Genomic DNA, 12,500 nt, shown 5'->3' on the forward strand with positions numbered 1-12,500 from the left:
ATCCAGCATCCCCCTCATCTCTGCTCAGTCTAAAAACCTTGTCAAAGATCTAAGCTCCTTTGATGAATGGCTAACTTCTTTGTTTCTATAGCTTGTAATGACTTTCTCAGACTGTGTCTGTGTGTGTCCCAGAGCAGAGCTGGAGGTCAAAGGAGAAACAAAGTTAACTAACATAAAAAATGGGCCAAGAAATAGTTTGTGAAAGACAATATCATACTCTTGGCTCAAGATATACTTTTGGATGGCACCAGATTTTAAGGCCTGGGGGGATGGACAAAGTAGGAGGGCACCATTATGGAATTGTTCCTCAAGCGCCCTCATGACAGCTCCCCCGATTGTGACAGTTGGATTTATAGGAAGTGATGATCAATAGGTATTGCATTAATTCATTAGTTCATCAAAAATGGTGATATTAGCAGTCTTGGAAAAAAAAAAGTTTGGCAATAGGCCAAGGTGTAAAAGCCATATTTGAGGTCGAACCGCCAGATGGCGATGTTGTCTGTAAAGAGCTGGACCGGTTGTGTAATCAAAACAACAGACAGGAGGTATTATTGAATACCAAAACTGACATTTACTTTATCAAAATTCCTCTTGTTGTGGGACCCAGTTCATTAGCGATGTATTGTGTCTATCTCTCTCCTCACCCAAGAGCAGTATGTTTGTGAGTGTTTTTAATGAATGGCAAGAAGCAAGGTGAAAAACGTAGAACCAGACCCGGTTTTGCGTCATGGCCATGCGCACCCGTGCCATCTCCATGGATGTGTCGAGTGAAATGTAGGCTACACTCTGGGAGGCTGCTGATGTCATCAGTTGCCGGGCTTCTTCTCAATTAAATGGAATAGATGAGTCACTGCCCATAGGGTTCATTTGCAATCGAGAGAAAAGAAAAGAGGAAAGTCATAATTGTACTGCTAAAAAAAAAGCATGCAAGAATGGCATGAAAAATAATAACTGAGATGATTGAGATGATTCTCCAGAAAAAATGCAAGCCAATTAGAATGTAGATGTACCACATTTATTGTTAGTGCATTCATTGTCTAAGAAGAAGAAGCTAGGCCTGTAAATTAATCTACTCCTAATTTACTAAGCCTATTGTCAGACAATATACTGTCCTGTTGATGCCTTTGTACTGTTGGGTTTCAGCTTGTTTTGTTTACATCTTCTCTAACACGTGGGGATGGATGGATGACGGGAGGGAGGGAGGGGGGAGAGCGATGAGTCGGATTAACGCAGCGCTAACCAACACAGTCTATTTGCCTGTTCGAAAGGCATACAGAAGGGAGTAAACAGTTTTCACCTGATTGTCCCTGTTTGTCAGTGCCAGCATCTCTGCGAACTTCTGCCACTTTTCGGTCTCCAATTATGTCTCTGTCCGGTTCTCAAACACCAGAGGACGGGCTGTACGGTAAGGGCTACAGTATGGGAGATTGAGCTAGGGGGTTATTTTGTTTCAACATAATTATGTATTGTTGTCAGGTCACTGAATGGTTAGGTCAATTCATTGGCTTCTTGATCTGTGGGCCACTAAACCATGTTTATACAAGCTCTGTAACTGATCCTTCTCTGTCACCTTCTTCTATGTTTACATAGTGAAACTATAATACAACAACTATTTTTACTGGTTAAATCATAAACAAATCATTTTCAGGGGTCTATCTGGAAAACAGGATGTTTGATTTATGAATGATTATCTTAATTCATATTATTTCTTATATCATCATGTACAATTATTATTAATGATGCTGCATAAGCGGTGACATATTTTATCTTTGATATATTTACCACATGATTATGAGCAGTTCCACCACTGCAGAATGACAACATGGGTAAGCAGTACTGTACCTATAAGGGTATGTTGGAGAGAAAAAGCAGGTCAGATTTAGCTGTCATTGTTGTTGCCACTGTCAATATGTAAACGGCTTTCATGACTCATCTGTTTGTATCTCAGTAAGCCAATTAGGACAAGGAGATTTCCTGACGCTTATAGCTCAGTGTACAGTTTGCTTATATAGGCTAGCACATGGGGGATGTTGTCTGTTATGTGTTCATAGATTAAACAACATGGGGTATAGGAAACATGGTTATTGTTTTAGAAAGTCATAATGCCACAATTAGGGCATCATTCAGTACTAAGTAGTAAGTACCAGTACTTTTTTAAGGCCGCCATTGGCAACTATTACATAAACCGTCCTGTATGTGTGTTGCACCATGGAACACCATTTGGCACTGCCGACTGGTCAAGGCCACATAAAGAATCAGGCTGCCAGGCAGTTGCTGTTATGTCATAACTCTCCCTCTCTGGGGAAAATCTAGGGCAATGGCACAATTTCCCCACTCCCCCACACCACACTCTGGCCTCACACACTCTGCCACCCCCCCTGCCCCCCTCCCACACACATATTCGGCCCTGCTCTCCCCCGCCCCCACTCTGCCCTCCTCTCCTCTCTACCCCCTCCACTCTGCCCTCCTCTCCTCTCTACCCCCTCCACTCTGCCCTCCTCTCCTCTCTACCCCCTCCACTCTGCCCTCCCCTTCTCCCCCGCTCCCTCCCCCCACTCTGCCCTCCCCACTGTTAATGTTTACATGATCTCTCACTTCCATGAAGCAGTGAAAAAGGGGGTAAGACAGATCAAATGAGGATTACAGGAAAATGGTGTTGATATAGAAAGCAAGTGATGATATTTTGGAATGTGGGCTATCCCAGAGTCAGAGAGAGAGAGAGTGAAAGAGTTAGAGAAAGAGAGAGAAAAAATTACAGAGATAATGATAAGAATCAAGAGGAGGATAGAATGGAGAGGGTGAATGGCTAATCTCTAACATAAATAAGATCTTACGTAAGCAGTTCGGCTGCCAGTGGTTGGCTGGCTCTGTTGGTGTGTTTGTATATGTTGCTGTGTGTTCATGCTAACACAAGGACCCACAGGGAAACACAAACACACAACAAAGTGACAAAGGGTGTCCTGATGTCACTCCTCCCTCCGACGGTATAGGCCCCTTTCAGGACGTCTAATGCCATCTCAGGACGTCCTGTCTCTCTGCTTACAGGAAGCACCATATGGCACCCTGCAACAACACAGACCTGGCCTGACCTTTGATTGGACAACAGATTTTGAAAAACAAAATCTCCCTGACAGATCTATTTGATTCATCTTATAAGAATGTTTGATCCTTCATCTTAGATTGATCCCCAAGTATAATAGAGTGATATTGGCACGCACTGTGCTTTAACCACCTGTTAACCACCTGGAGTTAGTTTTGACCTTCAGAGGGTCTGTGTCTGGGGATTCTAGGTTAAACAGATCAGACATGTGAGAAAAATATCAACAGACAGACTGGGCATGCAGCCTCCATCACAGCATGCAGCCTCTAATTCCGTGGTATTGATTGCGTGTTATAAAAGCCTTGATAAATTTCCAGTGTCTGGCCCTATTACTGGTAATGGTGTCCTGTGTGACCTGCAGGGCATCTTGTTGACTGACTGCTGGGGTTGCGTGTGCTGCTGCTGTGCTACACAGGGTCCTGGGTGGAGCTGGGGGAGCTGGTGGCAGCAGTGAGCCGCAGGGAGAGTCTGACAGGACAACAGGACACAATCTCCTCCGCCCTCCAGGGGGAGCTAGAGAGAATTCTGCTGGAGGCACAGCTCGAGTGTGAGAGGAGTAAAGACAGGTCAGTGTGTGTGTGTGTGTGTGTGTGTGTGTGTGTGTGTGTGTGTGTGTGTGTGTGTGTGTGTGTGTGTGTGTGTGTGTGTGTGTGTATCTAGGCCTTTGTGTTAGACATTATTCTAATTTGTCTATTCTGTTCATATTTGTTTTAAAGTAATGATTATATTGACATTACGTCTCTATATTTAGTCCTCCGCAGGTGGTGACACCACAAACCAGTGGTTCTCCATGTCCATCCAGCGAGCACGACAGTAGCAGTACAGACTGTGTCACCATACAGGTATTACACACACACACACACACACACACACACACACACACACACACACACACACACACACACACACACACACACACACACACACACACACACACACACACACACACACACACACACACACATTTTGCATGTGCATTTATCACTCCTGATGTATCTCTCTCCCTCCTCTCTTTCATCTACTCTTCCGTCCTCTTCTCCTAACTGTTTCTCTCTCAGTCGGAGGAGGAGGAAGGGGAGAGGCAGCTCAGCTCTGAGTGGGTATGGGACTGGTCCAGTCGACCTGAGAACCTTCCTCCAAAGTAAACCTGAGGCTGCACTCAGTAAAGCACCGTAGCTGCTTCATAAGACCATGCTATTATGCATGTATCTGTGTTAGAGCAAAAATTAACTATCTGAACTCATGAGATGCCTTTGGTTTTTATAGTCATCATTTTCATTGATAATCAATGCACCCTAAAGAAACATTCAAACATCACTGAATGTATTCATTTTATGAATGTGTTCTCTCTCTTCTCTTCCTCTCTTCCTCAGGGACTTTGTGTTCCAGCATCCAAAGCAGTCAGGCTCTCTCAGCGTAAGGAAGAGTGAGGTGATGAAGAGAGGGATCTTCTCCTCTGATGTTCTCCTCATCCTCATCCCCTCACTGCTGGCCTCACACCTGCTCACACTGGGAGTAGGGTAAGACACGCACGCATACTCACATGCACATGCACAGGCACACACACACACACACACACACACACACACACACACACACACACACACACACACACACACACACACACACACACACACACACATGCACCCACAAAACACCTAAGTCATGGAGAAATAGTCTTGCAGTTTGTCATAGTAGTAGAAATATATACATACACACACTCACTGAGCACTTTATTAGGATCACCATACTAACACTGGGTAGGACCTCATTTTGTTCTCAAAACAGCCTCAATTCTTCGTGGCATTGATTCCACAAGATGTTGGACACATTCCTTTGAGATTCTGGTCCATGATGACATGATTGCATCACACAATTCCGATTTTTCAGGTGCACTTTCAAGCTGTGAATCTCCTGTTCTACCACATCCCAAAGGTGTTGTGTTGGATTCAGATCCAGTGACTGGGAAGGCCACTGAAGAACATGGAACTCATTGTCATGTTCATGAAACCAGTTTGAGACGACTTTTGCGCTGTGACATGGTGCATTATCATGCTGGAAGTAGCCATTAGAAGATGGGTAAATTGTGGCCACATGGTCAGCAACAATACTCAAGTAGGCTGTGGCATTCAAGCGATGATTGATTGGTATTAACAGGCCCAAAGTGTGCCAAGAAAACTTTCCCTACACCATTACACCACCTCCACCATAAAAAGGTGTACAAGTGTTCCTAATAAAGTTCTCATTGAGTGTATATACACCGAGTATATACATTCACCTGTTTTCTTGGCACACTTTGGGCCTCAATTTACCCATCTTCTAATGGCTACTTCCAGCATGATAATGCACCATGTCACAAAGCAAAAGTCGTCTCAAACTGGTTTCACGAACATGACAATGAGTTCCATGTTCTTCAGTGGCCTTCCCAGTCACCGGATCTGAATCCAATAGAACACCTTTGGGATGTGGTAGAACGGGAGATTCACAGCTTGAAAGTGCACCTGAAAAATCTGCAGGAATTGCGTGATGCAATCATGTCATCATGGACCAGAATCTCAAAGGAATGTGTCCAACATCTTGTGGAATCAATGCCACAAAGAATTGAGGCTGTTTTGAGAACAAAGTGAGGTCCTACCCAGTGTTAGTATGGTGTTCCTAATAAAGTGTTCGGTGAGTGTACATATATATATATATCAAATATAATTTGGCCACTTATACTTCTCTAAAGCAATTGCATACACACTAAAGTTTTCAGTGTTAGATATGTTGTTTCTCTCTCCTTCTGTCAGGATCTACATAGGGAAGCGATTGGCTGCCTCCACAACCAGCACCCTGTGACATGCGCTTCAGGGCAGCGCTTTCATTCGCTAACAGCAGGCCAATGGGATCGCAGCCCTTTTTTGCACATCACTTCTGTTGCCCCCCTCTCTCCCCGTCATGGGGCAACCTAGGACCCAGCCTTTCTGTACCTCTATCTCTCTGTGTGTCTGTCTGTCCACCCAGCAGCACTCTGTGTGTCTGTCAGTCAAGTCAGTCATGCCCCTGCCTGTGCTTGTCCCAGGGCCAGGGAGGGGATAGGTGCTGCTGTGTCCAATGACTCAGACTGAGGTCACTTTTACTCTCCTTGCAGAGTAACACTGATCTCAATGAACAAAAGCAACAGAGAGAAATCAGTGTTGAGATACAAGAGGAGAGAGAAAGAGAGTCACGCCCAGCTAGATAAAACTCATCCCTTTGTCAGGACAGATGGACAGTATCAGGCCGGTGTTGCAGAAAAAAACACTGTATGAATACTGTAAACAAAATATGTTGTTATCTGGAGAAGAATGACAGTAGCCACCAATAGTGTGTTTCAGAGAATGTCAGAGCAGACAATTGGTGGGTTTGATTTGTTCAGCCGTTGAGAACGTTCTAGAGGTTTTGAATGTGTCGTATGGAATAATTTAGATGGTATATGACCAAAGGAGTGGCTCTGGTTATGTTCTTTGTCCTTAACTATCTGACTGTTTGAACTCTGATATGACCAATAACCCCATTAAACTTCACTCCTCACAGCTCCATGTGTCTCTGTGGTCTCACTCGCCTGTTCTTTGCTTTATTATGTGTTTACATATTGATTTGATCCCAGTTGGTGATGCATACGTGCAAGAGAATCATGAGATATTACAAGACCCAGGCATTTGTTTAAGTTAGCCATATTCCTTATTGAAATATCTCTCCCTAGGGCTGTCTGTGTTGAACCATTGTTTCTCTGAGGTTCCCATTTAGACACTCACTCAAGACTGGAGTCTTCCAGTAATGCAATTGTTGGCCCACGTCAGTTGGTAATGTGTACAGTGCAGCATCTGTTTATCGTCTCATAGCTTTTTCCATGGGAGATGAATCATTGTATATCAAAGTGTTTATAACTTCACCCAGCTATTATCCTCCAAGCTGGTGTTGAGGTAGCCAGACCCCATCTCAGCTGACTCTCCTCCAGAATCATTTAACAGGAATGCAGTGACATCACAACCGTCTTTCTTTCTGTGTGTGTGTGTGTGTGTGTCTGTCTGTCTGTCTATCTTTGTCAGCCCTGACATTTCATCAGTCTTTTTTTTTTTTTTTTACAAGCCTGCTCTGACATGAAATCAGTCAGGCCTTTTACGTGAGTCATTTTCCCATGAACCGAAGACCCTGTCCTCTTACCCTGTTTAACATCTTGTGAAAATAACTGGTCTGGGCTGGAGGGACCGTGCTTTACAGCCTGTGTAAATTGCCCCCATTTGTTAGGATCCCTGACCAAGCCCAATGAGTTTCCTCTCCATTACCAGGGTGTTTGATGTGAGGGTTCCTGCTGAGCTCACACTGTTCTCTCAAACACACCTGGTTTCCATTCTCAAATACACACACACACACACACACACACACACACACACACACACACACACACACACACACACACACACACACACACACACACACACACACACACACACACCATGCCCACTGTATGGCACCACTTTTACACAACCTTCTGTAAAGAACAAGCACTGCACTTTTAAGGAATGCTGTATGTTCTTTAATAATCCTCCTAGAGTGATTGGTTCATTTTGGTTGGGTAATGTTATAAATACAGTTTAGGAGGGATGGTGGTTTGAGGGGAAGGTTTAAGCAGCCATCCCATACTGTTCCCCTAACCCGTAGACTAGCTCGCAGCAGGTAGTCTGGCACACATGGGTGGGGCTGAGACTCCTACTCCACCATAACCCCCCCCACACACACACACATTCACACACACAATTACACGCCCCATTTCAGTAAAGCCTGTTGACTTCTCCCTTGCAGGGGGCTGTGTCAGAGTACGTTGATGTTTTAATGATTTACAGCCTCTCTAAGGGTGGAATCCGAACTCGAGATCCGCGTTAGGATTCCACCCAAAGAGAGTGTATTCCTTTTGTTTGTTTCTAGTCAAACAAACTATTGAATAAACTATGTATGAAACCTCTACATCTTATCTAACTGTAAGTAGAGAAGAAGCTTCAGAGAGGAATACAGTATTACTGAGGTCTGAGATGAAAGGCAGCCAAGGAGAAATCTGTTCATTTCCTGAACCGCGCTTTTGAAATGACAACGTCTGTCTGTCTGTAAAAGGCATTATCTTTCTGCCCCTATACCTCCAAGCAGGAAATAAAGGTTCCGGTTCCAAACGGTTTGGGGTGAACAAAGGAATGCTTTTTAAATGTGTATATCATCCATGACTTAACATTCAAACACAGTCACCAGATTATGCCTCCCCTCTCAAGGATGTCCACTTTCCCACATGTGTTCCTACATCCTTTCTGAGATCTATTTATCATAAGGAACAATATACCTCATGACACCATCACACTCCTCCTACACGTGTTCCAAAGCACAATAACACACATCCTGAGACGCAACTATACTCCCACTAATGGTCTAACACGTACTTAGACTGATTTATCACTGTACATCAGCCTGTGTGTGATTGCTGTTCACATGCTGTTTACATGGTTTGACACACAGTCTATCACTTTGGCTGACAGTGAACAAATCACACTCATTCACATGGTCTGTTACACAAACATGCAAACCATCGCACTCCCAATACACATGATAGATACATTGTCACAATGTTGTACATTATGCATATATATGGGATATATATATATAATATATGGGAACAATCAAATATAGGGCATAGTCAACTGGAAACATAGTCAACTAGACGACAAGAAAAACAACTCACAGTGATGATAGAGCATCAAACTGATAAATACCCTTCCTGAGACAACACTGAAACAAAACACCATTAAGTCAACTGAACACTCAGACATTTCTTTCCACCTACTACAACTTGCGTTTGATCACAGCTGGGATTGCTAATCGCTAAACCACCGCAGTGAAAACACCAAGGTGACCAGCATGAAAGGGCTTTCTTTGTGTACCAGTTTGTTTTGGTGCGTATTTTTTTCCATCATGTACCCAAACACATGCCGTGCAGGCCTGGTCCTAGTCCTCTGTGCCAGATTGTGGACTACTAGGGCAATAATGGCTCTTATGTGGCTTATCCTCTGCTTCCACTCTCCTCCCAGCAGTACTCAGCCATGCCAGTGTGGATTGGCAAGGCCTACTATATACTGTATCTAAAACAAGTGGCCCAGTGTACCTTCCAGGCCGGGCATTCTTGGCTCAATGAGGCAGAACGTCATGGGATTACTATGACAGCTTGGACTGTACTCAGAGAAACAGAGAGACCATGTACAGTTCTTGTCAGGGAGGGTAAATATTGGCAGCTGAACACAGGCAGGTTTTCACCTCATCTCAAACAAAGTCAAATTGAATTTGTTCACATTGATGAGCTTTAATCAATAGAAAGAACAGACTGAAACATGAATATGGTCTGTGTGTGTGTGTGTGTGTGTGTGTGTGTGTGTGTGTGTGTGTGTGTGTGTGTGCGTGTGCGTGTGTAAGTGTGTGTACGTGTGTTTGTGTGCGCAAACACAGAACAAAGAAAAAGGAGGGGGAGGTGAAGTGAGAGAGTGGGGTGAATGGGAGTGTGAGACTGAGAGAGAGAGGGATGGGTGAGTGGGTTAAGGGTCTAGGGTGGAGGTGGAGGTGGAAGGTGTACGTTATGTTAGAGGGTGTGTGTGTGTGTGTGTGTGTGTTGAATGCAGTGGGACAGAGGAGCAGCTGCTGGCTAGTCTGAGGGCTGAGGACTGAGAGAGTTTACATGTGGTAAACCCATTACCAGACTCAGTGTTTTAGACAGGGCCTCTATTACCTACTCTTGGGTAATCTTACCGAGAATTTTAGCGGGGCACCAAAAGGACATGTTGTTTTGGAAATTATATGTTTCCCGTCACACATAGTTGCTCTGGGAATACCTTGGTACACCTATCATCAATCTTGTATAATAATTGTGTTTCCAAGAAAAACATTCCTTATATATTACATTGTTCACAGTGAGGGCTACTTTGAGTGATTTCACAGAGAACTTGATAAGAAGGCATGCTATCTGGGCAGGCAAATGGAAGTGCTTGGAGTAGCCTAGTTTAGGTAATCCACTCTTGGTTTGTCAGTCAGGACATAAATCAATAATGATTTTATGATCTCTCTTTTTCCTGTTCTTGGTCAAGACCTGTATGTTGTCCCAGGTTTTCATGATATTACTGTAGCCCTCTGAAATAAAAGCTAAAGACTGAATCAAATCTGCATTAGAAATATACATAATGCATTACATATTTAAAATTCTCATTTACAGACGTTGATTCAGAATACATTTTCAGAACCACCAAAATTATGACCATCGAAATTAAGCTTTACATAATTCATATATCCAAGAGGCACAGTACCACATCATTCTAGAAACCCAAGTCTTAGCCACCGTGTCAGACCAATTTGGCTCATGTTTTTGCTGACAAATACCCATGATCCCACAGGATGTGGGGTGATTATTAAGCCCCTCTCTCTCTCTGGCTTTAGAGTCAGACAGAGAGAGAAGGCCAATGTGAATGCTGTAATTTGGGGTTTGGAGATCCCTCCACTAGACTAAGCCACATGGGTTCTGATGGATGTGGAGCTCTAATTGGATGTTGAATAAAGCCCCTGTCACTGACTGACTTCCTGACTACTGTTGTGCAACCTGATTAGGTAAGAGTACATCAAAGGAGGCTGGTGGAGGTAGAAATCGGAGGACGGGCTCACTGTATTGCATGGAATGGAATGAGTAATGGTATCAAACACGCATGTGATGCCATTCCTCATTCCATTCCATCCATCACAATGAGCCTGTCCCCCAATTTATACCTCCACCAGCCTCCATTAGAGTACACCCCTGCTGCACCTCAGTCAAATAACATAGAGTAGCAGTAGGACTAATTGTGACCCTCGCTGTGGGTTGAGGTGTTGTAAAAGGATGGTGGTAAGCATAAGAGCATGGTACTGTATTGATGTCTGACTATTATCAGACAAAGGTTACTGTCTAGGTGAAGAATATCTACAGTACTTGAAAATAGAAGGACATTTTAGATGGACACGTTTCAGATGAACACAAAAAAGGAAGGTACAGGGTTAAGTGATGAAAACCTGAGCTGCACAGCTTCACATCTGTCTCCAGTCTTAAAATAGCAGTGAGTGTCTCTGGGTTGGGGTTTAGATTAATTCAGCCAGTTACAGGGTTCAGCCTGATCTCACCGACCACTATGACGTGACTCAGTCAAGGGACTACAACAAACTGATGTGGTCTATTCAAAGGTTCATGCTCTGCCCAGCCTTTCACAGGGGCCCTGAGGACGTCTTTAGAAGGTTTATGTGATACCTTGACCAATCAGAGGAGAGCATACACTGTGGATGTCCCATCTCTGTCTAGACCTCTTGGATGGAGTCCATACCAGAGAAAGCCACAAGACTGCAGCTACGTGAAAGATTACCATAAGGAACACCTCTGGTATTACTTAGGTAGAGATGCTATGACTCACTCACTGATGTGTTGTTGTAGTTACTTGTGTTTGTCCTTTTAAGGAGTAGCTTTGTCCTGTAGCCAGTGAGCGAAGTTAAGACTGAATCAATGGAGAATGCACTCCTAACCACAGCTGCCTGATACACAGAAATAGACCACACACACACACACACACACACACACACACACACACACACACACACACACGCACACACACACACACACACACACACACGCACACACACACACACACACACACACACACACACACACACACACACACACACACACACAAGTTGTTCAGTAGCTGCCTTGCCTGCCTTCTTCTGCCCAGTACAGTAGCTCTTCTCTGCCCAGGAGTCTGGAGAACCCCTGAATGAAAATTCCCTGACATTCCAAAATGGAACAAGCTTCTCTTAAAACAGGGAAAAACAAATAATATTACGACTTCTGTTACGATTTCATGTTGGTGACCTCCGGCCATGTAGGCTGGCCTGTCTAAAGTAAGTCATTGTGGGCCAGGTTAAGGATTCGCTTCCAGATTTCTCATTTCCTGGCCTCGCACACCCGGGGATGAAGGGGAGGTGGGGACGCAAGGAAAAGGTGTTGCATCTGAACCCTGAAATGTGAAAGAATCTCGCAGTGTTTCAGTGTGTGTGTGCCAATAAAAAAAACCTGACTGCCAGAGGGACTTTTACTGCTAACCATTAACAATTTTTTTAAGGGTTTGTACTGAGAAATGGCTCAGATCAAAAAGTCTAAACCATTTTTAGTCCAAGACATTTTTCAGTGCCCAAACAGGAGTTCCTGAGCAGAGGAAGAACCCACACATGGTTGCATAGGAGCCAATACGGTTGGAGGTTGGAGGTTTTCTTTGGTCACTCCTTCTCTGCATGTGGTCGTCTGAGGAGAGTTTAAACCATCTCTGGCCCTGGTGCTCCT

At 44.1% G+C, this 12,500-nt stretch overlaps 1 protein-coding gene across 1 annotated transcript; it reads left to right on the forward strand.

The window, feature by feature from the left end:
* Nucleotides 1–1,281: 1,281 nt before the first annotated feature.
* LOC310804261 (BCL2/adenovirus E1B 19 kDa protein-interacting protein 3) lies at nt 1,282–6,626 on the forward strand. Its single transcript, XM_083669424.1, has 6 exons — nt 1,282–1,405; nt 3,516–3,666; nt 3,852–3,942; nt 4,159–4,241; nt 4,474–4,620; nt 5,890–6,626. The coding sequence occupies exons 1-6, from the start codon at nt 1,363–1,365 to the stop codon at nt 5,936–5,938; spliced, it is 564 nt and encodes a 187-aa protein (XP_083525550.1). The 5' UTR covers nt 1,282–1,362; the 3' UTR covers nt 5,939–6,626.
* The last annotated feature ends 5,874 nt before the right edge of the window (nt 6,627–12,500 follow it).

This window comes from Argentina silus, assembly GCF_951799395.1.
Source record: "Argentina silus genome assembly, chromosome: 5".
NCBI lineage: Eukaryota > Metazoa > Chordata > Actinopteri > Argentiniformes > Argentinidae > Argentina > Argentina silus.